General features: G+C 42.1%; 1 protein-coding gene across 9 annotated transcripts in view; it reads right to left on the reverse strand.

Moving 5' to 3' along the window:
* Window positions 1–27,558, reverse strand: part of BCAS3 (BCAS3 microtubule associated cell migration factor) — a 301,481-nt gene that overhangs the window by 160,791 nt on the left and 113,132 nt on the right. For 5 of the 9 annotated variants that reach the window (XM_072353531.1, XM_072353526.1, XM_072353523.1 and 2 more), the window contains exons 17-23: window positions 25,966–26,010; window positions 20,339–20,463; window positions 19,970–20,135; window positions 18,767–18,867; window positions 5,881–5,981; window positions 2,923–3,119; window positions 1,528–1,625 (exon numbers count right to left, since the gene is read on the reverse strand). In XM_072353531.1, the coding sequence (XP_072209632.1) occupies window positions 1,528–1,625; window positions 2,923–3,119; window positions 5,881–5,981; window positions 18,767–18,867; window positions 19,970–20,135; window positions 20,339–20,463; window positions 25,966–26,010 (833 nt within the window). The remainder of the gene's footprint in view (window positions 1–1,527; window positions 1,626–2,922; window positions 3,120–5,880; window positions 5,982–18,766; window positions 18,868–19,969; window positions 20,136–20,338; window positions 20,464–25,965; window positions 26,011–27,558) is intronic. The other 4 variants (XM_072353527.1, XM_072353532.1, XM_072353525.1 and 1 more) reach the window with 1 other exon arrangement.

The following is a 27,558-nucleotide window of genomic DNA, read 5'->3' on the forward strand; positions in this document are numbered from 1 at the left end:
TTCATTGTTTCCAGTGTTGCTGGAACAAAACAGATCTAGAATGTGGTACTGTTAGAGAAAGGCTGCGTTTCAGAACTAATACATGCCCCTGTTACAGGGAACTGCTCTGCTCCATTCACACTTAGGAAAGAGAATACAAAAGAAGCCAACCTTGATAATGCAGATGTCTGTATCACCTGGCAGAGTCACACTGATAGCAAGGAACAACCATGCCTTTAATCACTCTGAGTCAGAAGTGTGAGATACGCAGACCGAAGCACTGCTGTAACTGGGGCTTCCATCTTCCAGGGGTAATGCACACAGATGGACTAATCCAAAAAGCCAGAACTGCTGCAATTTTGTTCTCTTACGTATCAAATCAGAACTTTCAAAATCACATTGACATGCACTAAAATGAATGTAACTGCCTTTAACTAACCACCATCAGATGTCCAAGCTCAATGGGAATTAATTTAACTAGTTTTCGATACTTGAAAATGGTATTTATAATGACAATCCTCAATATCCAACGTAAATGTAGTTATTACTGAACACAGTTATAAACAGATCTAAGAAATATCCTGTAATACTCAAATAAATTAATTTGGCAAACGATGCAGAAACTTGGACTCTGAATTTATGTGTATAACAAACAGAGTCTGGAACGGGAGCTTTTATTTTAACTCTCTTTAAAACAACCTTCAGAAATGAGTTTCTGTATGTGTTACAGTCTCCTTTTACAGTTTAACCTCAATCCAATCAGCAGTCTCCAGGGATTTTCAAATCACTACAGATTAAAATCCTCTCTGACTTGACTGTTTGACTAATGCTGTGTGTTTAATAATTCTACTTGTGAGAGATTTTATTTGACAAAATCCTGCTGTGTGGAACCTTCAGACGCTATACAGCTGTACTGGAATATAAAGCTCTGTTGTCTTTGTTTCTTTATATAGACTATACCCCAGCACTACGAAAAAGAAAAAACTTTATAGCGTACACATTACTGTGTTGATATTAATGTAACTGCTGTAATATTAAATTTACACACGCTCTTTTAGAGCAGAGTAGTCAAAATGCGCCCTTTAGACAAACCTCAGTCAAACTTCCATGTTGTCTTGACTGTTCACAGAAATAAACTACATTTATGATTACATTTCAATGAAATGTATTTTATAAATGAGATTGAATTATAACATCATTCGCTTCGGGCATTCATTAAGAAAAGCATTTCAGTCTCACTGCTTGCAAATGTTCTGCTTTATAATTTGGGCACTTTTAAGCCTTCTCTAGCTTAACGTAAATACAGCGTGTGTGTCTTATGACAGTGCTGTGACTTCAGATAGGAGTGGTAAGAGGAAAAGCCATCACGATTGTAGCCTTTGAGACACATTTGTGTAAGTCAGCACTTACCAGTTAGCGCAGCTGAAAACTGTGATAACCCTTCAAGTGTACAGCACTGGTTAGCAAACGTGTTACCAGACAAAGAGAAGACGAGATCGATGAATGCCACGAGTATCAAAGAGAACAGAAAAACCAACGTGCTTTTACCTGAAGTCGCATCAATCACTGTTGAAACTCCTCTGCGATCAGAAACGGGACGCGATGAGCCGGGCATGCTAACAGGTTCTGAACGAACTGGCTGAATCCTAAATGATAAGTTATAGTCACCACCTGTGTCAAATCAGTGCCCACATGGGCTGTAATTAAATTGCAAGCCAAAACCAAACAAGCAATTGAGCAACTTTTTATTTTCAAATCAGCTGCCCTGCTAGAATTTTACTTTGCTTTCGGGAGCCAAGGTGTGAACAATCCACCTGCAGACAGGTTCAGACGATACATGGAATGAATACCCCTACACTGCATCTCAGATGTTAGCTGCCTCCCCACAAAAAAACCCAACCTACCCGAACAGCCCACAGTTCCTCCAGGCCCTCCTGAACAATAGCAATTCCTTCAGCAGTTTAGCAGTTAATTGCCTACTCCTTCTGTAGTATATATATGTGAATACATCCATATTTTTGTTTTTTTTTTTTAATTTCTACTCTCTTTCTGCGTATGTTCACGTATAGAAAGCATTAAAAATCATTTAACAGCACATTGGACATTTCTACCCCTACTTGTGGGAGTTAAGTGTATGCAAGGAAAAAACACGTATTTCAAAACCACGCGCTTTTAGTCCAAGGACGACAAACCCAGTTTTAATGGGATTGCTCATATCACCCATTTCTCATGTTTTACCTACAAGAGTTTCAAACAGAGTCCCAAACAATCCAAGTCCACTCGACAGACCTTCAGATTTCAAACCACTTGCAGATTCAGAAGCATGGAAAGTTGTTAAATCTTGTGTTACGGAACGGGACACAGAAACATATGGTGCATAAAGCACTTCTACAGAACTGCTACATCCAGGACTATAAATCCACATACATCCTCCCCCTCTTAGGCTGCCCTCTCTCACTTTCAAGAGAAAGACAAAATAAATACGTGATCAATAATGACAAGAAAGGAAGAAAACAAAACTGAACAAAATGAACAACAAAGGGCGGGAGGGGAAATATTTTCCAGAGCTCCTCTGCTGTTCCAACACTCTGACTGCTCCATCTCGTCAGCACCTGGATCTATGGCACCACGATCCTACTCCTGACTCAGAGAAATGATTTGCTAAGAAATGGAGAAACCACAAAGCCAAGACGATGCTCAGCAAGGCCACCAGACTCTGCATTACCTCTCACTTTAATTTATACAAGAGGTGGCAAAAATGAATGTAAGCTGTTTGACCTGGATGAATCTTTACTGCTGCTGTCATACACTTCTTAAGACTTTCACCTGGACAAGTTTGATGGAAAGTAGTAATGCTTTCTATACACATGGCCTCATTTAAGCGTAAGATAAGCGATTCACACAACAAATGTGGAACAGCTTGGAAATTCGCTTTATTTTTACCTGAGACTGTTGAGATCGAGATCATCTGTATCGAAGTCCAGCAGCGGCTGTGGGGTGTCGCTGGGGCCGTGTGACTGCAGCACTGAGGAGCTGGATGAAATGACGGTGGTTTGGCCTGAGGGGTGAATGGTTTTGAACTGGAACTGAGGGCCCATCCAGAGGCGCCGATGGGGCCCGGTGTGAGTCACTATCTCGACCTGTGGGAAAAGAGGGAATGGTCCACACAAAATGGATGCTAGAGAATGACAACTGAACATCTACTGTTGTGGCAGCAAGTAGGTGAACACGTTTCTGACAGCATCCTTGCAGAGTGGACAGAGGAACTGAAAGTCTGCATTCCCCAAATGTTCTTGTCAGTCACTTCAATTCTGACCTGGGCAAGGGCTGCGCTTTCTAAAAACAAGCTGTTCCAGTTTTGTTCCAGCTGCTTTCTCAAAGTTCACACTCTAAGCAGCAGTGCTTCACAAGCATATAGTGTGAACTATATTTCAAACCAAAGCTCATAATTAGTGTTGGCATACTGAGGATACCACTGGCAGAGACCATCTTGCTGGAACGCAACGAGGTTGGTGACAGAGAGCAATGTGACACGCACTGTGAGACACTGAGCACCTCAGGTTAAGTTCATTTCTGTGCAGATGCAATACGGATACGTGTGTGCAGCTACAGAGTTCAGGACAGTTACACGCAGCTTCATTTAAATGAATTCTCAGAATTAAGACAGAGGTGGGGGTGACTGTTTGCATTGAACAACCAGACGCCCCCTATATGGCAGGTATATATGAGTTATGTATCTGTGGGCATGTTTGTGTGTGGATACACACGCAGAGCTTCACAGTTCCAACCCTACTTCCAAGAAGCACAGAGAGTACAGGAAGAACATCTAACAAACAACAATCTTCTCTACCAGTAACAGTCCAGATACAAAGTTGAGAAAACAAGTTATTTCAGTAAATGAAGCATCCAAAATATTTTGAAAAATGTCTAATCATGCTATTAACTACAAACTGCTGAGTATCAACTTCTGCATGCTACCAAAGAAGCCAACTACAGGAGTGTGAACAATGGTGGAGATTGAGATGGTAATGCTGCTGAAAATGCATGTGATCAGAATTGGGCCTTGTAAGCAGAAGAGCGAACAAAGCTTCAGTCCTCAGTAACAACTGAAAAAAAGAATCAGCCTTCAAAGACGAGAAGCAGGCAATATGAAATGAAAATATTAAGCCCCGCTGAACTCATGTTTTTACGATGACAAAAATAGACTGCAAACTTCCTATACTTTTATGTTCAAATAACAATCAGCTTCACGATAGGAATGCAATTTAGGAAGGAAACCCATGAAAATGTATTTTTGTACCTATATGACACAGATACGTATCTTAGGGCTTTATTTGTGCGCACATACACGTACTACTGACTCTAATTCTTTAAGAAGGAATTTTCAACACTGGATAATGCTGTTCTAAGTTCTCTGCTAATATAAGACGACAAATGCACAGCCTATTTAGCACTATTTCCATCCCTGCATTTATCCTAGCGTAACTCAGATTGACTGTAGATGTTTCTGAGTCAAGTAGCTTTTATGTAGCAGTGTAAATTAGGCCACAGATAAAGTAATCTGTATATTTTAAGCTTGAAACCATCAGTGTCACAGAGCCGAGAGGTAAACAGATGCCTTTGCAATTTTACTGAGGCTATGGCCAGATGTTCCTATTCACTCTCCTGTTGTGTGCAGGACAAACATATTGTATCTACTTCACACTGACAGCACACATTACCCACTGTTCTAATTGAAAAGTTGAAGTGAAGGGCAGTGCTTTTTCACTGCATGCTGCTACTGTTGATAACAACACTTTAATTTTGAAAAACATACTTACACTTTAGGCTTAATCTAAAGTGGCTTGCTTAGAGAATGCTCACACCTTTGTGCACAAAAGAGGTATCACTGCTCGTTTCACTTAGCAAAAATTAAACATTCCTGAAGCAATCTCCAAATTATACATGTTCTGAACGATGTCACTTTCCCTCTTTTATTATAAATATATTTTGCCTTGTAGAGGGATGGATGTGATGAAGTTTGAGCATTCTTAAATTCCTTTGACTATCAAGATATAGTAACAAACTAACACCCACAGTGTAGGTTTGTTTACTTTTTCTCACTATATGCTGGCAAGTCACCAAAATAGTAATGTAAGCACAACTAACCAAGCAGTACTGCACAGGCTATACCAGGTAATAAGTAAAGCTACAGATGGAATCTTGGACCCAGTGAGAGCAGTGACAGAACTCCCCCTGAATGCAGCCAGTGGGTAGTTTTACCATTGTTATACCTTGACAAATGAGATCTAAGGCTAAGCATGAGGCTAAGCAGATAAGATACATGACTGTGGAGCTACATCTGAAAACCTGGGCCAGGTGAGTGGATTCACAAGAATACATTTGCCATTGAAAGCAACTCAGGACCTAATTCTCATAACATTATTCACAACTAATATTCTACAATGGAAGTTATACCTTGAGTCAGATCATCAAGTATCTGCCGGGTTCTAAAAAGAAGCTTCACTCACTGAAACAAAGCAAGAATGGCTAAAATTGCCATATTTCACCCCATATGAAACTATTCCACCAAGAAGGATTATCTACTATTTTGATGCTAAAATGCAGTATGTATAACACGATAGACATCTTCATTTTGCCAAGCCAACTTCTGCACCCACACCTGAAAAGATCCAGGTCAGGAGAAAAAGGGGTTGTATGTGGTTTTTAGTATGTTTGTTTGAAGTTCAGAGACAATCAAACTCATACAGTGTTAAGCCAGGAACGAAGTCTGTTTTACACACAGTAACAGCCATGGTATGCTGTTAAGTTTACTCTCAATTCTGAAGCAAAGCTGTCAGCTTTACTCCTAGGGGATATGGGCCCTGTTTGGTTCCTGCAGTGGAACTCTCCAGAACGTACCTGTGACAGCCACTCTTCATCCTCCTGCCCACTGTGGTCGGATGCCAAGCTGTCATAGGACTCGTGTCGAGTGATAGGCCCGGGGCTCCCTGGTGGAACCACTAAAAAGAAGAAAATGGAAAAATTTACCTTCAGATGTTCAGCTCTGTGGATTGTGTAATGTACAAAAGCACCTTTAACGCCATCACCGTTTATACATATAACTTTAGGGGAAAATCACAAGCCAGTGCTCAAACACTACCGCAAACAAGAGAGATGCCATTAGAGTCACTACTGTGAAGATTAATATTTCACGATTCGCAGTCCTTGAGTCCTTTAAACACGCCAGCAAAGCTTACAGTCTGTGGTGAAGGCACAGCATGGCCTTAAGGATGACTCCACGTGTGGGAGAGCTGCTAGTCACACAGGGGCAGTGGGGAGGGCTGAGTGCAGGGGGGCTGCAGCATCCGGCCCAGGGAGGGACGGCTTGATGCTACCATGGGATGATCCCAGTCACATGAGGGTGCGGACTGGAATTAGAACCAGTATTTTTGTATCAGCATCATCTGAGCATGACTCTGATTATTTCTGAGAAGTGATTTTTAAGAACCCCGATGTTACAGGGCTGAGCTTTATATGGCAGCTTCCCACCCAGCAGTTCACAGGCTGGGAGCCCCCGATAACAGCAGGATGGCAAAGCTGACACAACTGTACCCATAAATACAGAGCGGCACCTCTAAAACATAAACAGCGTGGCATTTCCATAAATCCATACATTACAAGACACACACAAAAAAGGAATTTCCATCCTGTTTGTTCAGTGCATTTTCTAAACACAACCTCAGCTATGGAGCCATTCTGAATACCTCGGTATCACAGAATATCCTTATTCTGAAGGCTGTGATGTACCAAACCCACCTCCAGGCCTCACCTGTGACAGAATCGAGGTATGCGAGGAGATACATGCACCTCAACATTGACACTCACAATGGTGACGACACTGGACAGAGCCTGCAGAGCTGCCTGCTTCTGAGGGCACAGCTGGCCAGCCTCAGCCTTCCCTTACAGAGGGAAGGAGCTCTGCTAACGAACTAGACGGCTCCAGCAGATGTTTCTGTTTTCCAACCAACAGGAACTTTATGGACTGTTGTGAATTGTTTTGTTCTTTCTGTCCCAGGGGCAACGCCTTGGCTGCCAAGCCCAGCGCAGGGAGCAGCAGCGCAGCGCTGTGGGTGCATTCCCACCCCTCAGGGCAAGCCAAGCGCCGCAGCAGTTCAAGTCTGCTTCACAGTACAAAAGAAAGGGTTCCAATCCAACGGCAGGTTTGGTTTTCCACTCCTGCCTTTCCCTGTGGAAGCGCAGCACTGCTGGGCAGGAACATCTCAGTGCAAGCCAGCCGCAGCATTAACTCTTTCTACCAAGAAGTGACGACATGCGGAATTCCACGGGACGGCTCTGCCTCCGAGTTCACCGGCGGGGCAACAGTGATAAAGCCTCAGCTGAGGTCAAACCTCAATAATTTATTTTGCTATTTAATAAAATAGCATTTATGTGCCACACCTATCACAAAAGCAGGCATTTAAAGAGAGTCTGGTTTTGATAGCAGGATCCCGTAATGACGGGCCCGGCCTCGCTGCAGGCGAAGCACGCATTACTCCCACTGCCCGAGTGGAGCAAGCAGCACTTTCTGAGATACAACCTCCTAAGACAAGTGATCCTCACTGGAGATTTGCCATGGCTGTGCTCCTTATTACAGATAGAGATGCATACTGTTTTTTTTCCCCCAGGTTAAAAATGGCCTTGAAGTTATAGAAGCAAATATGACCTAAAAATGTAAGAGATTCTTTCTGTGTTTCTGGGTCACACACGTCCTGTATTGTTATCAACTGTTCGGTTCCAGGACAGGACCAAGGCACAGTCAGAAGGGCATTTCCAGGAACTTCAGCTCAAAAGTAATGCAGACTCTTCCTGCCTAAGCCTTTAAGTCTGAATTCCACCTGGAAGGTACGACAACTCCGCACACATCAGTGCTGCTATTCCTACACTGTGTCACACAGCTTTTCAGTTTTCAAGGAATCTCTCTATAATGCTCACAATAATTCAAAAGCTTTGTATTAAGCTGGTTTTAGTTTCACACTTCTTCCTTTGGGAACGCATCGTGTCACACACACAGGTAAAGAGCAAGCCCTTCCTCCTGGGACATTCTGCTGGCAATTTCAGGTGGCAGGAATCCAATCCAATCTAGTGTCTGAGTTACGCCAATTTTTACCTTCTTTCTACACTTACTCCATCATCTGGAACACAGATACGCCAAGTGTCAGAGTACAGCTCAGCTCACTTGCTCTAAAAACGCAGAAACATTCGGGAATTTTTACAAATATCTGCAGAGCGAAGGAAAATACAACGAAGCTGAGCATTTATTAAAAATCTAAGGTGAGAATTGAAACATGCAGTTTTTATTGAAGCAATAGAGCAGAACATGATTTTTCTAAGGCTAATTCATAACCACAGAAAACATAAGCACGCTGGCATGCTTTCAAGGTCATGCTTTAAAAACTGTTGTGCTACCCACAGCAGAAATCAGGGCTTTGCCATAAGAGGCAAAACCACCTCTGAGCTGCTCGGAAGTGCTGTTAGGGACCCGAAACTCTGTCCTCATTACAATGAAAAGCGATCTACACCAGCTCTAAATCTGGAACATATCCTTACCTCTGTTTTCCCGACTAGCTCTACTGAACCACTACACCTTCAACCGAGGAAAATCAGAACTGGAGTGGAAATTACTGTTCTTCGTCTCCTTTCTTGACCTGAACACAGCCCTCTCATTTTCATCCCCTACGTAAGAGCTGCAGGTGGTTATCAGCGCTCTCAGGTAAAGCAAAAGAAGAAACCCTCAGATTGCTGTTCTCTGTATTTGCAAGATTAATCTCACTGCCATGCTGGAGATCATTAAAGGCAAGGGTCAATTTTGGAGTCTGTGTGATAACTGCACAGAAATGACTGGAGAGAAACACTTCACAAACCAAAACAAAGTGTCCTCTGACCCTCCAGGGCCCTTTTCACACAGCTCAGTGATGAATACAGGACAAAAAAACTGGTCTGAAACTTCACCATTACGGATAAATCAGAGAACAGACAATTTATATTAAACTTGGGAATAACTTGCATAGGCATTTTTGATGCGTGAGCAAGACCTAGAGAAATACATGTGCTTGGCAAACACTGGAATTAACAAACGGTGCTTTTGTTCATAGATGGGATAATTATATGATAAATACCTACACCAAAGACAAATCTTTATTCATTCAAACGTTATAAATTGACATCTTTCAGCAGCAAAGAAGTGTTGGAACAAAGAAACACTACAGCTCAATTGGTGTGTGCACGCTTATGGTTTTGATTTGTGAACAATAAATCATCAGTTTTACTTAGTTTTGTGTACTTTCTCAACCAAAAAGTTTTAATTTTCTCATTTATATAAATAAGCTTTAGACAATTCAGTTTAATTGAGTTATATATGAAATTCCCAATGTGCTCTTTTCTAAAGGACGTAAGTTTGTGCAAATTAAGCGCAAACAAAGGCACTTGCAGACTATAAGGCCTGTTCTGTGCTGCCTGCCATACACGCGTGCAGACACCCAGAAAGCTTCTCTTTTTCTCAACTGAATACACAGAATTTATCGTTCGAAATAAGACTGTAAAATCTAGCAGGCACAGACACAAAGTGCACTCTTAACCAGTTCAGCAAATCCAAAGTCTGTCCTTCATCTACATTCAGGCTGTGTGATGTCCAAGGGAAACAGGTATACAAACGGCAGATTGCACACCACTGACTTCATAGGAATCGCATGCTAACATCTGATTTTGATGTTTCTTTCTGTGATTCCCAAGTTATAACTAAAATAAATGATCAGAGGTGGTTGAGAGACCTGCAGTAATCACATGCTTGTCAACAAGCTGCAGGACTACTCTTAAATGCCACAACTTGAATGACCAACTTCACAATGCTTCTGCATCTATTGCTGCACTGCTGAGACCACACTATGTCTGACAAGCAGAATGTGATGCAGGTCTGCGTGCTGCCACCCCTAAACCAACAGGTCCCACACTTCTCTCCATCTGACAATGCGATCTCACTCCCACCAGAGGTGGGACGTGGTGCCCCACAGCCAGGTGACTCACATCACTGAGGGCCTTGCACTTCCAAACCAACTACTGCTGATCCAGCCTCACTGCAGGCACACTCCTCTGCTTTCCCTTCCAGCACCGATCTGACTGCTGGCTCTACCTCGGCTCCACCTTGGACAGTAAAGCAAAGACCAAGTTTTCCTTTCAATTTCAATTCTTACAGTAACATTTAAAACAAACTGCTTTTTGCTCAGAGCTATATCTAAGTACTTTTACTCGTGGCTGTATGTTAGTGATCAATGTTCTGTTTTTAATGCATTTTTTAGCATGTAAACTTCTGCAGGAGCATTCCATGCTCATTAAAATATCCTCTTCTACCCAAAGCTTCTTCCCACTCAGTTTTTCTCATGTTACAACTGTTTCTTAGATTCTCATATGCACAAACATCATAAAATTACACGTTAAAAAATCGGTAAACCAGGATTTTACCCAGCCCAAGAGTTATTTCATAACACCAATTGACTTACAGAGTTATTCATTATTTGTATATTGACTCCAGTTTACTAGGTGCTTTATAGACCATCCTTTCTCTGTATCAGAACTTTAATCTCACAGGAACAGCCAGGACTCTAAGCAGGATATGAACTCCCCTTAGATTTACCCCAGCCTGGCTGACTGCTTTACTTGCTCCTTACTTTACACCGTCTGACAGTCAACAGCTGCGTTTTGTTTTCCCTAACAGCACTGGCTGGGTACTCAGGCTCCACTGTTACTCTTGGTTGCACTGCAGTCAGGTAAATGTTCCCTGTGCTACAGTTCCAGCTTCCTCTCCCAGTGTTCCCGTAGGAAAGCAGTCAAGTACGAGGAGCACTTCAATCAGGACAGAGCTAGAACCCAACACCCAGGATGGAGTACCTTAAGGCCATTCGACACTTCAAATACTGAGGCTGTGAGCAGACTATCAGCTCTGTACCTAAGGATAACACATATATTCTTTCCCGAGTTAAAAAACAATTTCAACCGCATGAACCTGTGGCGAAATCCATCTGATGGCCATCTTTAAGGAATTATGGAAGAGGTAACTATTTCTATAATTCACTGACTTCAAAAGTATGTTTGACATTATTGTCGGGAAAATTATGTTAACCATGGATTACTGTTACAATCAAAGTATGTAGTGAGAAGTCAAGAGGCTTAGTAGTAAATTTTCAAAGCGGTGCGTGGGGATTTACCCGTTTGACTCCCATTAACGTCAATAGGAGTCGCGCGGCTAAATCCCTGTACACTGCTTTGAAAACTGACCCCTCCGTGTTGATGGACCCCGCTCTAAGAAGTTCCAGATGACCATGTAAGAATAGTAAAGAACTGTTTCAGCATGTGCCCTTGTTCATTATTGTTGTTTGTACACATCTGAAAGTATTTTAATTCCTATACACAGCGCTGTTTCCAGCATTTAGTATATAAAACACGGATTAAGTCGGGCAAGTCCTTGGTAATCTGACGAAGCCCCACACAGGTATACGTATGCATCAAAAAATTAACACAGGTTGGCAGCCCCCAAAACACCTCACTGAGTTCATTTGTATCTGCCTGCCTACACTGCTGCACAAACAGTGACTGCGGCTGAAGATCCCATCAGGCTTAGAGCACTGCTCGTATGCAGTGATGCAGCTCTTCCATGAAATGCTATCTGCCCTGTTCCTGTTTACCACAATCAGTCCAATGCTCAGCCAGAAATTAAATTTGCTTCCCTTTACCACTTAATCCTGTTTCCTGTAGGGAGCAGGAAGCACAGGTTGGTTTAAGGGAAACTTCGCTTCCCCTTAAAAAACACCATGAACTACAGTTTCATTAGAAACATCTTTTTTTTGGAGCAGGAAGGTGATACAGATTAGCTTGCAATCTGTTACGCCTTGTAATGTAAGAAGCAAACCTGAACATTCTGTTTTCACTGTCAGTAACTACTGCCAGCAAAACCCAAATACTCACAGAAGGAAACGAGGGACGATATACCTGCTCAGACTTATTTTAAGATCCCTTACAGTTTTCATGCGATCGCTGGAGAGAAAACATCGGCCACAGTTACCAATAAAGAACTGGTGCTCTGAAATTCTGAAACGAGGTTTTCTGTAACTCTATTAAAAATCCTTTACCAAGTTCCAAGGAATGAAAAACCATTCTGCAAAGATCTGGGTTTTTAAAGGACTTCTGAACAACTCCTTTCAAACTATTGGTGTGCAGATCCAGGAAGTTCCATTTAGAAGTATCCTGAATTCATTTACTACATGGCAATAACAAAGCAGAACTTCATGGGAAGGATGCACTAACTAGAGGTAACTTCAGGCAGAAGGAATAATAATGGCAAGCTGAGAATCCAGAAAATATATATATATGTATATATATATAAAATTTTCCATCTGGATGATAAAGTTAAACATATGTACTGCAGTAAGTATGTGAAATCTCAGCCCTGTGCTGGTTGTACACAAAACACCAAAACAACATAATGCTGTTTCCCATCTCTAAGTATAACAACCAGCCCAGGGTTAGCGCAGTACCCTTCCTGGTGGAGTCATTCAGAGCACACAGAACCCACAATCACTCAGGCTTCCAAACTGCTGCCTGACCCTCAGCTCAGAGCAGACGAGGAGCCTTCCCTGCTGCCTCCCTGCTGGCTGTCCTGACTTCTGCAAAGCCCATCTCTGCCTCTGCCTTTCCTTCAGTTGTGTGGATTCCCCTGGTGCTACAGCTGTAGATTTAAGCCTGGAACGCTCAACTGACATATTTTGTGCAAAGGCCACCATCCCTACTGTATAGGTACATTGTTCAGGCAGCGTTCATATGATCAGTGGACAGAAATTTGGCAGTTCAAAATGTTAATGCACCGACCACTGCTTGTCCCAACCCTCTGCAGTGTTCACACTCAAATGGGCTTTGCCCACCCCCAGCATGGTCAGAGAGCTTTGTTCACCCAGCCCAGCCAGCTCTGCTCCGAGCCCGACTGCCTCTGACCGCCGCATGCAGAGATGTCTCAGAAACGCAGCAAAAAGGCTTTGAACACCTCGTAACTGCATGATAGCATAATTGTTGTTACAGAACAGGCTCTGGTTTTGATCAGTTTTATTATTTGAAACTGAGCTCCGTTGTGACAGACATTGAACATACACATAGCAAGATACGGCTCTTGCCCACAGAGCACACGGTACACACACACTATAGCAACACATGCAGTGTGTGGTACGTACCAAAATGTGCATTCCTTCAGGTTAAATTCACTATTAAAACCATCGATGCAAAAGAGTGCAAGAACAAAAAAAATAGAAGGCTGAGAAGCAGTAGAACACTGAGCAAAATTATCAGCCCCAGTTCATTAGTCCATCCCCAGACTGCACCACGTGCTCTGCTGTGCACAGGAAAAGCTCCTTGTGGAGCAGAACGACCAGATCCTCCTGGTACCTGCCCAGTGTGCTCAAATGGCTCCAGGTTGGGTGGGATTATGTGCATCATAACTTGTTCTTCGTGGGCTCTGTTTTCATAGCACACATTCGCAGTTACTTAATACTCTCTGCTCTCACTGCGAGTCCTGCTTTCCTCCACGCTATACTCACTAGTTGTATGTATGGAATTTTTATTTCCATCAGTGGAATGTATGGAAGGAATATAAAATAGGCAATAAAGAACCACAATGCTGCTCAGAGACAAAAGTCTCGCTCAGGGTGCGTAGCTTTCATTCGAGGGTGCAGGAAGTGCAAACATGATGTCAGTGTTCAGACTATGGGCATAAATCGTGTTATCATTCATCCCAAACAAACAGCAAACAGAGCTTAACCCCTTCCTTTGAAGGCAACGAGCAGTTATTAAGCTTGACTTCTAATGAAAGCCATTGTCAGTAAAATGCTAAATATGTACAACAGTTGGTCCAGAAATGAAAATCCGTAGTAACAGCCAAAAGTCAAAGGCATGAATAAATACAAGCCCTAATCTTTTCAAGAATCCCTTAATGAAGTCTATAAAACTGTTTATATCTTCAGGCCTAACTCAAGTGAAAATTCTTACTCAGAAATAAGTAACAGCCACGCAAATATTGCTTGGAGACCAAAACAGGAACAAAGAACAAGAATACGTGGTCCTGTCCCGAGTCACCCAACATTTAGATCAAACAGCTATTGGGACAGCAGAAGGCTCAGTGAGATGCCCATTTTTCTGAGGGAGAAACACCATTTCCAGAAGCGGTCAGAGTGGGATAAAACAGAACACTGCATCATCCCTTTAACACCACAGAAATGGTCTTTGATTCTTTAAAAGCCAGTTGCAAAGATCTGTCTTCAAAACCTCCTATTGGAAGTTTAATAGCGACGAGGTGCAAGTACACTTACCAGCAACACTACAATAAAGTACAGACTTTTGTTTTAACAAAATCTATATTTATACGATTACATTTCCTACGGTTGAGGGCAGCTGTAATTAATGGATTTCCCTCCTTCCCCTAATGCAGTCATTTGTCAATTTAAACGTAGAATGTCCAATCAATTTTGATGTATTTAGTAAGCAATTTGTCAAAGAGCACTGCATACCAGTTAATATATTAATTCTTGTCACTGGGCTGCTTCTGACAACTGCAGCTCATCTCCACAGAACTGGTCCTGATGAACCCAAACTCTTGCCAGGAACGTGAAGGTGCCTTTTCCAGAGCCAAAGGACAGAAATCGCAATTAATGTTATTCATTATCTTTTGGGATCACTTTTTGCTCTGATTTCAAGGATTGATTCATTAACATGTTAATCATTCATGTGTCAGATATCTGAACTATGGTCCACAGCACCTCCGGCGCAGTGAAATTCAAAGGGGAGGAGTAAGAAAGAAGGGAAACGGGAACTATGAAATGAGGATATAAGGCTTTCTGCTGGAATTCAAAGTCACTGCAGCCCCATTACGTATCACGCACGTGTCTGTATAAACTCAGACATGCAAGAAGTCTGAAACCTGCTCCAGAAGAACCCAAGGAGGTTCTCATGACTTATTATTTTTACTCAGACCAACTGCAAAAAGCCTAGAACAGTTACAGGAGCAGGATGCTGACGCTTCCCTCAGGCCGGCACCTTGTGAAGCTTAAAATGCAAGTTCACTTTCAAGCTATGAACGTACAGAAGGGTTGAAATCTCTTGCTACCCACTCCCTCGCCTCTCCACACCAGCCATGGCTGCACTGAAGCACTCAGGTAGATGAGAACTGCATGCTCTGATCCAGGTTTTTGCAGCAGATGTCACTGATGACCTCAAAGCAATGAAACAGCTGTGCTAATCCACTTACAAATACCCTTGGGATAAAGGTCTTGGACACTTGTTGTACAAAATATTTCTTCAAACAATGGTTCCTTGTTCCTTCCTCAACAGCTCTGAATACAACTCTAAAATCCTTTAATAATATTACAAGCGGAACCGTGCATAAAAGATACCTACATGCAGTACTGCTGAAGCCTCTTTATCACAAGAATTTTATACTTTTTGGAGACTAAAACAGATTTAGGTTCTGTGTTTTGGCATCAAACTGCATAGTTCAGAAAACCTGCAAAGTCCAGCCCTCCAAGCAGCCTGCCAGACGTTTCATTGTTCTGCCCGTCTGCTGACAGAGGTACTCTGTGCTAAAAAGCACACTGAGTATTTTTCAATGACCCAGGGGGCAAAGGTCACTTATTATAAATGGATAATGAGACCTAATGCAATGTTCTGAGTGTGGACAAAGAAAGGGTCTATCCATACCCCCTTGTGACTTGGTCATTCAGGCTTTTATTTCCCCTGCACACTTAATGGAGCCAAACAATTGGCAGAAATGCTATACAGAAACTGAGAGAAACTGCTGTATTCTACCTCTGATAGACAGATACAAATAGTGACCCTGAAACGGCGCCAGAATTCCTCTTACCACTAACGTGGCAGACAGATGTAACATTCACCCTAAGCCTCCTATTTAGCCATTTGCTGGCAATTAAACGTACTGACGGAAGTGATAGCCCATCAAACCACAGGCTGCAGCTAATGTCAGCCCATTACACTGCTCCAGGTAAGCAGACCCAGCAAACTTCATTTCAGCCTGCATTTGAGGGGGGAAAGCTAACAGGTGCTTGGGAGCAATGTGTGCAAATCCTGTTTGGACTCCAAACTTCATTGAGTAGCTTCAGATACAACAAGTCCAGAAGACAAAGCTTCAAAGGTCGCATGTACACAAAGTTCTGTTAATGCTAACTTTACTGTGTTCTCCATTTTCTTTTTTGTCTCTAGTATTTATTCTTCTGTATTGTCTACATTCCACACTCATCTGGCTTAAAATTATTTGCTGTTATTCAAATAATGGAAATTCATTATTTTTCTGGAACTGGGCTTTCACTCATTTCTTTTCCATTAAAAAGATTCCAGTACAGAAGACATTTGAAATGGACAGTACTTGAGTTGTTAATGAAATACAGAGATAAAAACAGAGGGAACCCCATCCTTCCCTTATTTCAGGAGGAGGGATAAGTGTATCTGTGTATCTGAACATCAGTGCTCGCTGAAAGGCTTTTGTTCAGCTGCTATCCGTGCATTACTTACGTTTCAGCAGGAACGACAAAGTTTACAAATACTTGTACAGAATGTCCAAAATTCCCCAGACAGCATTCTGTGCTTTTGGACGTGTACTGCAATAACTGCCTACTATGTGCAATAAGTTATGCATTTATAGGTTTGACAGCAGGCAGGAGAAATAGCTGAAGACAGCATGGAAGAGAAAGACGTCCACAATGAGAGCAGAGAATCTGGGGAGGGGAGAAGGGGGGAACGGAATGTTGGCTGAACAGACAAGCTGCAAGGGCTCACAAACACAGCTAGCATCTGTGAATAAAAGCTGGCTTTGGAGAGCACTTCAAGATGACTTAGTATTGCTGTTTTCCCTGAAGACACTGTGTTTGTTAGCCTGGTTAGATAATTCTGCAAAGCAAGAGGCCTGACAGCCCCGAAGAACAATAAACATACACAGCAATGGACAACATCCTTTCGCTCTCTTTTGAAAATACTGATCTATGTTTAAATTTGTACCATAAAATATTATACAACCAGCACGCATCCTTGCAATGACCTTTCCTCTCAAAGCAGAGCACACATACCTGTATGTGAAAGTAAAAGAACGCAGAGATATCAGAACACATTCTCTGGCTAAAAAGCACAGCTCACTCAGTTTTAAGTGCTGTCAGTTACCTCTGCCTTTTATTTTCTACACTGTGGGTTTTCTTCCCTTTCCTATGCAGCATCAAAACAGGAAGAACCTGCAAGTTTCCCCAACATTTTGAGCTCTCAGCGCACGTAACAGATGGACAGGTAGAAGCAGCAGATCTGGTCTGCTGCCAATGTCACTTTTGCCAGCCACCTTCAGCCATCCTGCCTCTCGGCCCAGGTGTCCACTTTCTGCATTCTGAATGCTCGTGTCACATAACTTGCTGGCATTAGCTGCACTGACAACTGCACAGAGGCTCTGATTTCCCCATGAGTACCTCCACATATGCCAAGAGTTGTGGAATTCAGCCTGTTACATCACTTCAGTTTTGACTGCACCCTCGATAATAAAGGAGACTGGATAATCACTGCTAATTGTTTCCTTTGAATTGTGAGAATAAAAAGAGCATTATTACTTTTATAAATAAAAGTACTCATTTATCTATTAAATATATATGACATATACCAGAGCTGTATAATATACATGCATTATCTATAAAGACAGGTAAATGAACAAAATGTTAGTGGATGGATACACAATGGGTATCACCCCTGTAAATGCATGGCTGGGCAGCACAGTGTGGGGCAGGTGGGCAGCCACCCCTGGAAACGGTGCCAGGGCTCCCGAGGGCAGCAGCTGGAAGCAGCCCAGCAATGAGGATTTCCAGGGAAGTGGGAAAACTTAGATGCACTTGCTTGTCTCTGAATATAAATTTCATGAGAGGAAATGGCTAAAAGCAAGAGGAGAAGCAAGGGGAAGAAACCCTTAAGTCTTTAGGGTACCTAATGGGTCACACTTGCAAGGCCTGGCGCACACTCACATTTTGCCTACACAATGGCCTTGAGAGCTTAACTCATATTGAAATGAATCTACGTCTGCTACTCTGCCACCGCTAATACAGTTGGTTACAAGAAGCTCTTTTCTGAAGGCAAACACAAACTGAAAGCAACACAACTTCTTGCTGCACAGATGAGCTCATTTTGATGCTACTAAATACCTATCTATGGGTGTGCCTACCTGCTCCCAACTTTTAATGTAACACGCACTTATTCAGCTTAAGTTAGTACTCAGGAGGTGCCCTGTAACATCCCAGTGCTGGTCCTTTCCCCACAGTCTGCTGTAATTTAACACAATGTACATATATTGGCACATATATATAGGAAAAAAAAAAAGTGAAAAAAGAACATCAGAGCATTATTTCTGGTACCCATTATAAATATACATCTGTATTTATACATTATAATGGAAACGCATGGAAACGTTTTACCTTCCTCTAATTGTATCATTGCTGGTACACTGCTACATTCCTAAACCTTCATTCCTTATGGTGAACTGTCTCTAAATCTTCAGCACATTTCAGTGATATCTCCCACAAAAGCCCTGCCCCTCCTGCTTCATTCACTATCAATTTTTAGAAAGTCTTTTGGCCAACTGCTGTCGTTCTGTTTGAAGAATGCAGCTTGAAAATCCCTTTCAGAAAGTCATGCTCAGCTTACAGCTCGCACATAAGACAGAAAGTTGTCTGCTACTTACAGCCAGCAAGAAGATACTGGTAGTACTGAACTGCATCGGCAGCCAGCAGCAGTGGATGGTTTGCATTAAATGGTGGTTGGAGCTCATTCCACTGAGGAGTTCTGAGGTAAAACACAAGACTATTAATATTTAAGCCTAATACAGAGAATGTAAATCAGCATTTCTGTCATCACATGTAATTATCTATACAAGCTCACAAAATGTTTGTAATTACTTAAATTAGCTTGTTCAAACACTGAAATACACCACAGGCAGCTGTGCAGCACGGCCAAATTGTGCAGATTGAGAAGACAATACTTGTTTGTCAGCTGCAGCAAATACTGCACAGAAAAACGACGAAGGCACTTTGGATTATGCTGGTAAATACATTTAGGACCACGGTAACATTATTTAATATAAACACACTACAGAACCCGGGGAACTTTTGTGTTCTGTTAACTAGCATTGCTTCAATACTGTAAAGTCATTGAGCATTTACAAACTGTGAAAATAAAGCTGTGTAAAGTTATGGACTATTGATCCAATTAGAATTTTCAATTCCATTACAACCTACTCATTTCAACAATAATGGTCTAGAAGTCTGTGTTGTAATTTTAATTAGGGTGGGCCATTCCTAAATAGCTTGGTAAATCAAGTATTGATCAATGCAGTCCAGCTATAAGCAGCACTAAGGAATATAGGAGCCAAGAAAAATCGATGAGAAAATATTTTAAAACGTCAAAAGCACTGACAACAGTTTCTCATCAATTTTTGTTTACTTTCCTCCACATGTCAGGAATGATTTCTTCAGCTACCTCGAGAAATGCTACCTTCAGCTACTTACAGGATAACTCGCCTAACTCTGCAATGCTTCATCTTGAAAACCTCACTCATCTCTCATGGCAGAATTCTGTATTTATAAATATAAAATATATAAAAAACTAAATTACAAACCGATCATTTAAAATCATCAACTGATAAAGATCTCTATTGATCCTATACGTGTTCACATAGTTCCATGCCTATAAGCACTAACGGAACTACATGAAAATTTAGGCTTGAATTTGCTACTGAGAGCTCTTTCAATGGAAAGCCGTAAGAGTCCACAACAGATCAAAACAACAGCAAAAATCACGATGCAGTTCATTCATTCCTTCCAATAAAAGAAGTTGATACTCATTTTTTGGACAAAAAGGAGGAGAGAAAGAAAAAGAAATGAGCTACCTAACCAAAGTCCAGCTGGCTCTCGGGCACGTCACCATTTCCAGAGGGGTGTCATCACTAATCTTCGGAGCGGTGCTGAGCGGACGCGGTTCCAACACGTGCTCCACGAGGCTACCGTAGCAGCTGATGATATACAGCGATTCCACTACAAACTGTTTGGACTGATCTGTTTGCAAGAAGAAAGAAAATCTTACTGCAATAGCAGCACAGGAACAGAAAAAGTAACTTACAGAAATCGCAGACCATTCTTGGAAGCCTCCTGGCTTAATAAACTCGTGGTCAAATACGTCAACTAAAAGAAGTGCGGGGGCTGGGGGGACAAACAGAAAATCACAAAAAGCACGGTTCATTTTCAAGAAGTTTCCCTACCTTTTTCTCTTTTCAGCCCAGCGTTGTTTGCAAACCACGATCGCGACGATCCAAAGACTGCAGCGACACAAAACTCTCCTCCCACAGACTTACTGGGTGAAATTTGTGGAGCCGGTTTGGCTTTGCTTAAATAGAAGATAAAATTAAAATTAGGAAAATTGACTCTCAAAAAATGATGACGTCCTTTGCTTCACAGCCATTCTCGGGTACAAGTTCAGAGGTGCTGAATATCTGCAGCTCCCCTGTGGTCTAGCAGGACTTACAGATGCTCAGTGTTTCTGGATAATAGGTTCCAAATTCCCCTCGATCACTGAACTCATTAACTTGAAGAACGGCGCTGCTCATAATACAGAATTGGTTAGACTGTTTGAAAGACCCAATAGTGAACATTTGCATTCAATGGGAACAAATTCCAAAGGGAATGCAAACTATCAGAAGTCCTTTGGGAATGAAAACACAGACTCTGGGTAGTTGGTATTTCCCAGCATTTGCAGAAGATACACGTACAGCTGACACACTGACTGCTGCTCAGTGACAGCGCAGTGAGGATGGCACTGAAACCATTGCAATAGACACAACAACAGCAACAGGTAAGAGGGAACAGCATGCGGAGGGTAGGAGGGAAGGGAAATAATGTGTACACTCGTGCTACATGTTAAAACAAATCATCCGTGTCCTTTTCTCCATCTTTCCCACTTGCTTTCTCTCTCTTTCTTTTATTCTATGCCATTGCTTCCTTCTCTTCCTATCTTTCCCTCTTTCCCTTTTTTCTTTCATTAATTCTTATTCCACAATATATCAGCCTGTGACTACACCATCACATTCTTATTTAAGTTCTTTAATCCTAAGAATCGTGTGTGCAGATAAGTGTGTGCCATAGGCCAGATAGAGCAAACCTGTGGTTACATCTCTCATCTGCAGGAAAAATAAGAAATAAAATAACAACATGAAAACAACCCTTCCAAAAGGAACTGCTTTACTCTGACTCTACATTCAAATGAACCTTCATGGACTTAGAGTGGTCCTGAAGCTCTTCTGCTTATACCAGAAGGTGGAACCTCCCCAAAGAGCAATTGCCATTTATAGTCAGTAACTCTGATATTGAACTACCACAAAGCACTTAACAGCCAACTGTTACATCTGCAACTACAGATTACCAGATCCAAAATCTGTGTTCCAAAAAGGTCCTGACCACAGTATTTGAATTTCTGATTGATATTAATAGACTGCTTACTATCAGCCAAACTCGGAATGGACAAACTCATCTGTACTTCAAACAATAAACGACTGTTTTTAATATTAAACAAGATTATTGAGAAGGATGATGTTGCCCCTTAATCAGTACAAAGCCAAGTATGAGGACTGACAGGATTCACATTCACTTCCTCATAGAAATAAATAGCATAATTTTCTATGCTCTTCTAATATTCCTAATATTCCAAATATTTACACAACACAACCCAAGGTCACTGAGATAAGTTAAAAGGGAAAAAGAACCAAAGTAGAAGCAAAGGCCATGCTCAGCCACAAACCAGAGACATAACGGACTTCAACCATTGCTTCGAGCTTTTCAGCAGAAGGGAACCTGGGATCAACAATAAATCACAAAATCTGTGCTGAGTTTGGGAGGCTCTTATTCCCAAAGAGATCAGCCAAACACGGATATAAGCAGCATCGGAGGAAATGCTCTCAACTACATTCTATTTACTCTATGCCTTTAGAATGCACATCTTTCGAGGCACGCATTGAAGTGTTGGCTTCAGTGCCAAAACAAAATGGTGTCTTGTAGTCAGAGAGAGCAGACCCCATAAAACATGATTAGTCGTGTGGTTAAACTTAGTCCTGTGAACAAAAACCCAAGGACTGCTACTGCATCACGCTGGTCTCTGCATGCTTCTCAAAAAAGTGCAGGGATGTCAACAAGTCTATACTGAAATTATTGTAATTACGGAACCTTCCAGCTTCCCACCTTTTCACTTCAACCTCTGAGCTTTCATCAATAGGTTCCAACTCAAGTTTCTTTCTTTCAGTAGATCATACAGGCCAAATTATTTTCTGCAACGGTAATGCTATTAGAAAAATATATTTTCGTGTCATTATGATATTTTAACAACTTGAGAACTATAAATCCTCATCATTACGTAGATGCAAACACCCTCTCAGCTTTATAAATGATACCAAAACAGTAACGTTGAAGGTAGGTGGTGAATGACTGGTTTCTGCTAAGAACTTCTGCTCTTTCCTTGCTCTTAGCCTGTCAGCACTTCATAAATTATTCCACAAGCTGAAATTAAGGCACATTTGGCCTCACTTTTAAAACAGTTAATTTCAAGGAATCTTCATAATATACCAACATTCAAAATATTAGGCTGTATTTTTTTGCTGGAAGGGGTTACGATGCAGGAAGAAGGGCAGGTTGTTGGGAATCAACACTAAGAAATTAGAAAAGTTAAACTAATCTGAGCAAAGCCTTAGCTCTTAATATCAGTCCTCCGCCGTGAGACACAACGGCCCTAAAAGAGACGTGGAGGATAAACTGTTGGAAGATTTCTTCCCATCTGAGTCTGCCCACCTACACCAAGAATTCACCATGGCACAGAAATGTTCTTATCACAATGGTATCGATGCAGAAACCTACAGCAGAAGGTTAAAAAAAAAAAAAGGAAAAAGCAAAAAGAGCTAATGGTCCCAGAGCTCATCTGCAAAAAAAGAACCATTTCTGCTAATTTCACCCTAGGGGGGCAATAAGGGTTTTTCCCTCCGTCACTCAAGCAGATTGTGCTTATCAAAGCAGGGACACAAGGATCTCAGGCAGACTCTGCCATCCACTTCCACCACCCGGTCAGCAGAAAGCTCCCCCTGCTCTCCAAGCTCTGTGCTGCTGCTCTGCAAGAGACCCTGGTGTGGGAAAGGCCCAGAGGGTGCAGGGAGCAGCGTGGGGCTTCTTCCATTCAGTGAGCTCTGCTGCAGGAAGGATGAAGAACACTGCAGAGGAGAAAAGGAACAGAGATGGCCATGCCCTCCTGCCCAGCACACCAACCCCTCTGTCGCAATGCAGCTGCTGAGCTGCAGTCTAATGGTAACAAAAACCTTGGCGTTACATCACCCTTGTTCTGCCATAACGCCAATGAGGTCTCTGCCTCAGCAAAGGCAATGCAGTGCAATTTCAGCTTCCGGCAGCTCACATTCACCTGTTCCACTTGAAGATGGTGGCAAAGGCACCCATTAGAACTCAAACCTCAGCTCAGTACAGGAAATATGGGGAAATTTGTGTTGCTGATGATAACTAACTTGTATGACATCATTTCGGAGGGCGATTCCCATTTTGCATGCAGGAACACTGAGAACAGATGTATACATAACCAGTAACACACATACACATGCACTTCGTGTGGAAATGGCACAAAAGCTGATGCGAACAAACTGAAGATAATTAAGGTATCACTGCCATCTCGTTAGGAAAATGGAGACTGCTGCAGGAGCATGCAATTTCTTTCATGTTGACAAAGCAGCAGAAGATTAAGAGCTACTGAAACAACAGCATTGTGGCTCTTGGACTTCTGTAGCAAACCCTGAAGTCTGCTGCAGCTTCTGAAAGCGTGCTCCTAACTAATCATCATAAAGCACCGTGTCTGTGTCTCAGCTTCTTTTCATTTGTTATTATTTTCCCACTTTATGGAGAAAGAAAAAAGAATTAATTCTATTAAAATAGTCTGAAAATCACAGGCAAGCAGTGAAAACCACGGGGTGCCCACAGAGCCATGGAACATGCCTGAGAGAGCTCCGTGTCCTTCAGAATACTGCGGGCTGTTAAATTTGTCTTCAATTTCAGGCAGCCAAACAAGTGACACGGCTTTAAATGTACAAACAAAAATATTTCAGATCCATGATATGAAGAAACTGATTTTCAGAATCAAATATCATCTATAAAACAGTGTGATTCTCATTCTCTGCAGCCTCTGTTCGGTTTTATATCAGCAATGAAGAGGCTTTAAACGCATCAGATTCATACAACCCAAAGCACTGATCTGTAAGTCACTGCACAAACAACCTACAGAGAAATCCACCTAAATGGGCACACTCCATTTTTGAAGGGAAAAGTCTCCTCATAAGTGGCCACAAAAGTATCAGAGAAAAATAATGCCTAAAAACGACAGCTACAGGATCACTGAAAAATCCTACCTGCCCCCAAATACACACATCTTAATTACTTTATCATTGTGCCCAAAAGAGGAAAATAAAGACATGTTCCCAGTTGTCAAATCATGAATAAAACAAGAGAAAGCAAGAAAGAAATAGCAGGCTCCTTCATTCGCCAGGCAGTAAGCTGTCAAATCTCCATTCATTTTGTTTACATAATTTAGGTCTCATTAAGACTTTAATGGAAACAACATGACTTCTTTCCCCGCCCAAAGTGTGTTTTTTATCCCAATTTCTCTGTAGGCTGGTAAAGCCCATATTTGTGAGCCAGCACTGGCATTAAACAAACCACAAAAGAGTCTTGTGAAAGACAGGCAACGATTTCTGAGTCTATTTCATATATTCCCCTCTTTAATCTCGGCCTTTTAATCTTGCTTCAATCTAAAATCATTTCTGGTTGACAAGCCTCTCGGCCTCGCTTTGCTGCAGCACCCGGAGCCCACGCTATGAAGGGAGCACCCAACAGCCATTGGCCAACGCATGCCATGTTCAGCACTCCTCATCCAGAGCCCTTCACTTCTTAGATCACCACCAGATGAAATCTGGGTGCATCACAGACTACCTTTAGGAATGGTGCACAGGAATACTGCTTCAGGAACCAAATGCTTACTGTGCATTACTGAAAAAGACCCACCTCACCCTTAAAACCACGTATGTTTCCTAAGAAAAACCCCCACACCTTCCAACTTCTTCCAGTCTCGATGCTTGTAACTGCAGCCACCCAACCCTCACGTGATAAGATGTGGCTGGCTGCTCCAAAGCACCGCATGAATCCTCAGCCAAGCTCTGGCAAAACGAGACTTATGAACTGTTCTTCCTTTGAACAGCACTTCCACTGCACATGCTTTACAAAATAGCAATTATTATTTCAAATGTCCTTACATTAAGGGAACTTGGTTTGTTTTTTCCTCAGGTGTGAGAAGCTTTTTTTATTATTATTATTCCTTTGCAGTGCCCACCTGACTTGCTTTATGTCTCTTACTGCAGTACTTTACTGTCTACCCACTGCTAACCTGGCTTAGTATCAGGAGGTCATCACTGATGTTTTCTGTCTGCCAGCAACTTAGTGCCACTGTCAGAAGGAAAGCCACACAAGAAAGCAGACCTGCTTCGAAAATCATTTGCAATCCTTTTTGCCTGCTGGGAAAGAATTCATTTTTTCAGCTTCTTTGCTATTTAAAAATTAAATGTCCTCTCAAAGGTTAAGAAAACAACACAAAGACAACGCATTCGGTTGACAATGCTTGATGGTGAATATGCATCCACAGCTTAAAAGTGAAATTATGCAGTGCTTCCACCTATGGATCAGCCATGCAGTAAACAACGTGAAAAAAGAAAACCCCAAACAAAAAGTCTAAACACAGAGTTATATTTAGTGAGTACAGCAAATGAATTATAGGCATGCTGGGATTGAACTGGGAACTCACCATGGAGCTTTTATGGAAAAACATCCTGCTCCAAACAGGTAAGGTCTTCACGGAAGGGGGAAAAATGCACAGAAATTAGATGAAAACTCGATTACCAACAAGTACACTCTACATCATGCTTTCAAGATTTACGCAGAAGGTGAACAAAGTAACTTTCATAACCATTCATGATGCCCTGAAAGAGATGTAGACCTCTCACATCACCAGCATGCTGACACACAGAGCAATGCCTGCCCAGTGCACGGTGCCACGGACAGCGTGAGCGGCCGCACAGCGAGAGCTCCTCCATGCACCACGGCTGTGACACGCAGAATGCATCAGGCACAGGCAGGCTTTGACGTTGTAGTTCAAGTTAGGCACAGTTTAGTTCTCCTTCCTGAAATCTGAGGACAAATCTTAGGCAAATGCAGTCAAGAGAGCCTTAAACAGACGTTGGAAGTCATAACAGACAAACAAAGTAAATTAGCAACAAGAGCAACAAATGTGTGGCTGCTCCCCATGAGACACCGAAGTTCTTCATGGGACAGTTTGGTGAATGTACTGAGCAGAGGTACATGCTGAGCAAAAGAGACTGCAGTACAAGGCACTCCTCTGGGGGAAAGCTCTGCAGCCCTTTTTCTAGGATAGAAAAATACTATCAAATTAAATATCTTTAGTGAGTGGATGAGCCAGGAATCTCATTCCCTCATTTATAGGCTTGCACAGAATGCAGGAAAGAGAACCCTAACTTCCCTCAAATATATCTGATGTTAAAAATCACCCAATCTGTAGAGCTCAGTGCTTTTGGCCACTCAGCAATGTGCCTGCACCATGATTAGGTTGTTGCTGCAGTACTTGGTACGGTGCATAGTTCTTGGAGTGGTATCATACACCATTAATGTTAGAGCATTTTGCATGGAATTTCCCCTTGTTTACAGCACAAGCCATTGCCACACTGACATCTGCATAAAATCTGAAAAGCAGAACAGGAGGTGAATGTGGAGCTGCTCAATGTGCTTGTGGCTCCTTTGGCTCCCATTCGGGATGTAACATTACCCATAAAATTACTGCACAATTGATTTGGGAAATGTATGAGTTGTATGCACTGTGCGAGTGGTAGGACGTCCCATACAGCCAATATTCAGTGCCTAATGGAGCTGAGGGTCATTCTCATGGCTCAGCATCACATCAACAAAACACTACTGCCCATCTTAAGCTCTGAATGGAAAGCTAAGGTTCCGTACAGCCCACAACCAACCAAATTCCCAAAATCTATCCCCTGTATATTTGAAGAGTTGCTGGAGAGTGGGCAAGTCTGACTGGGAGCCTGGAATTTCTCCTCCCCAGACATTTGTCAAGCAATTCCTTTTCCACCTGCCTCAGTTTCTGTGTCTGCATGAAGCAGGTCAATGATGCTGACATGAGTGCATTACAACATCATGGAAATCTGGGGTTTTTAGCCCACCATATTATACTGACCCAATTATATTTTCACATTAAGAGATTCTTTCTAGTTTAAATATAAATTACCTATGGGGATACAGCCTTCGGTAGATGTTTTCTTGTTCTGTTGTGTTGCTGCTGTTATTAACATCTTTTCATGCACTGATTCAA

The sequence above is a fragment of the Excalfactoria chinensis genome, chromosome 19 (assembly GCF_039878825.1).
Source record: "Excalfactoria chinensis isolate bCotChi1 chromosome 19, bCotChi1.hap2, whole genome shotgun sequence".
Classification (NCBI taxonomy): Eukaryota; Metazoa; Chordata; class Aves; order Galliformes; family Phasianidae; genus Excalfactoria; species Excalfactoria chinensis.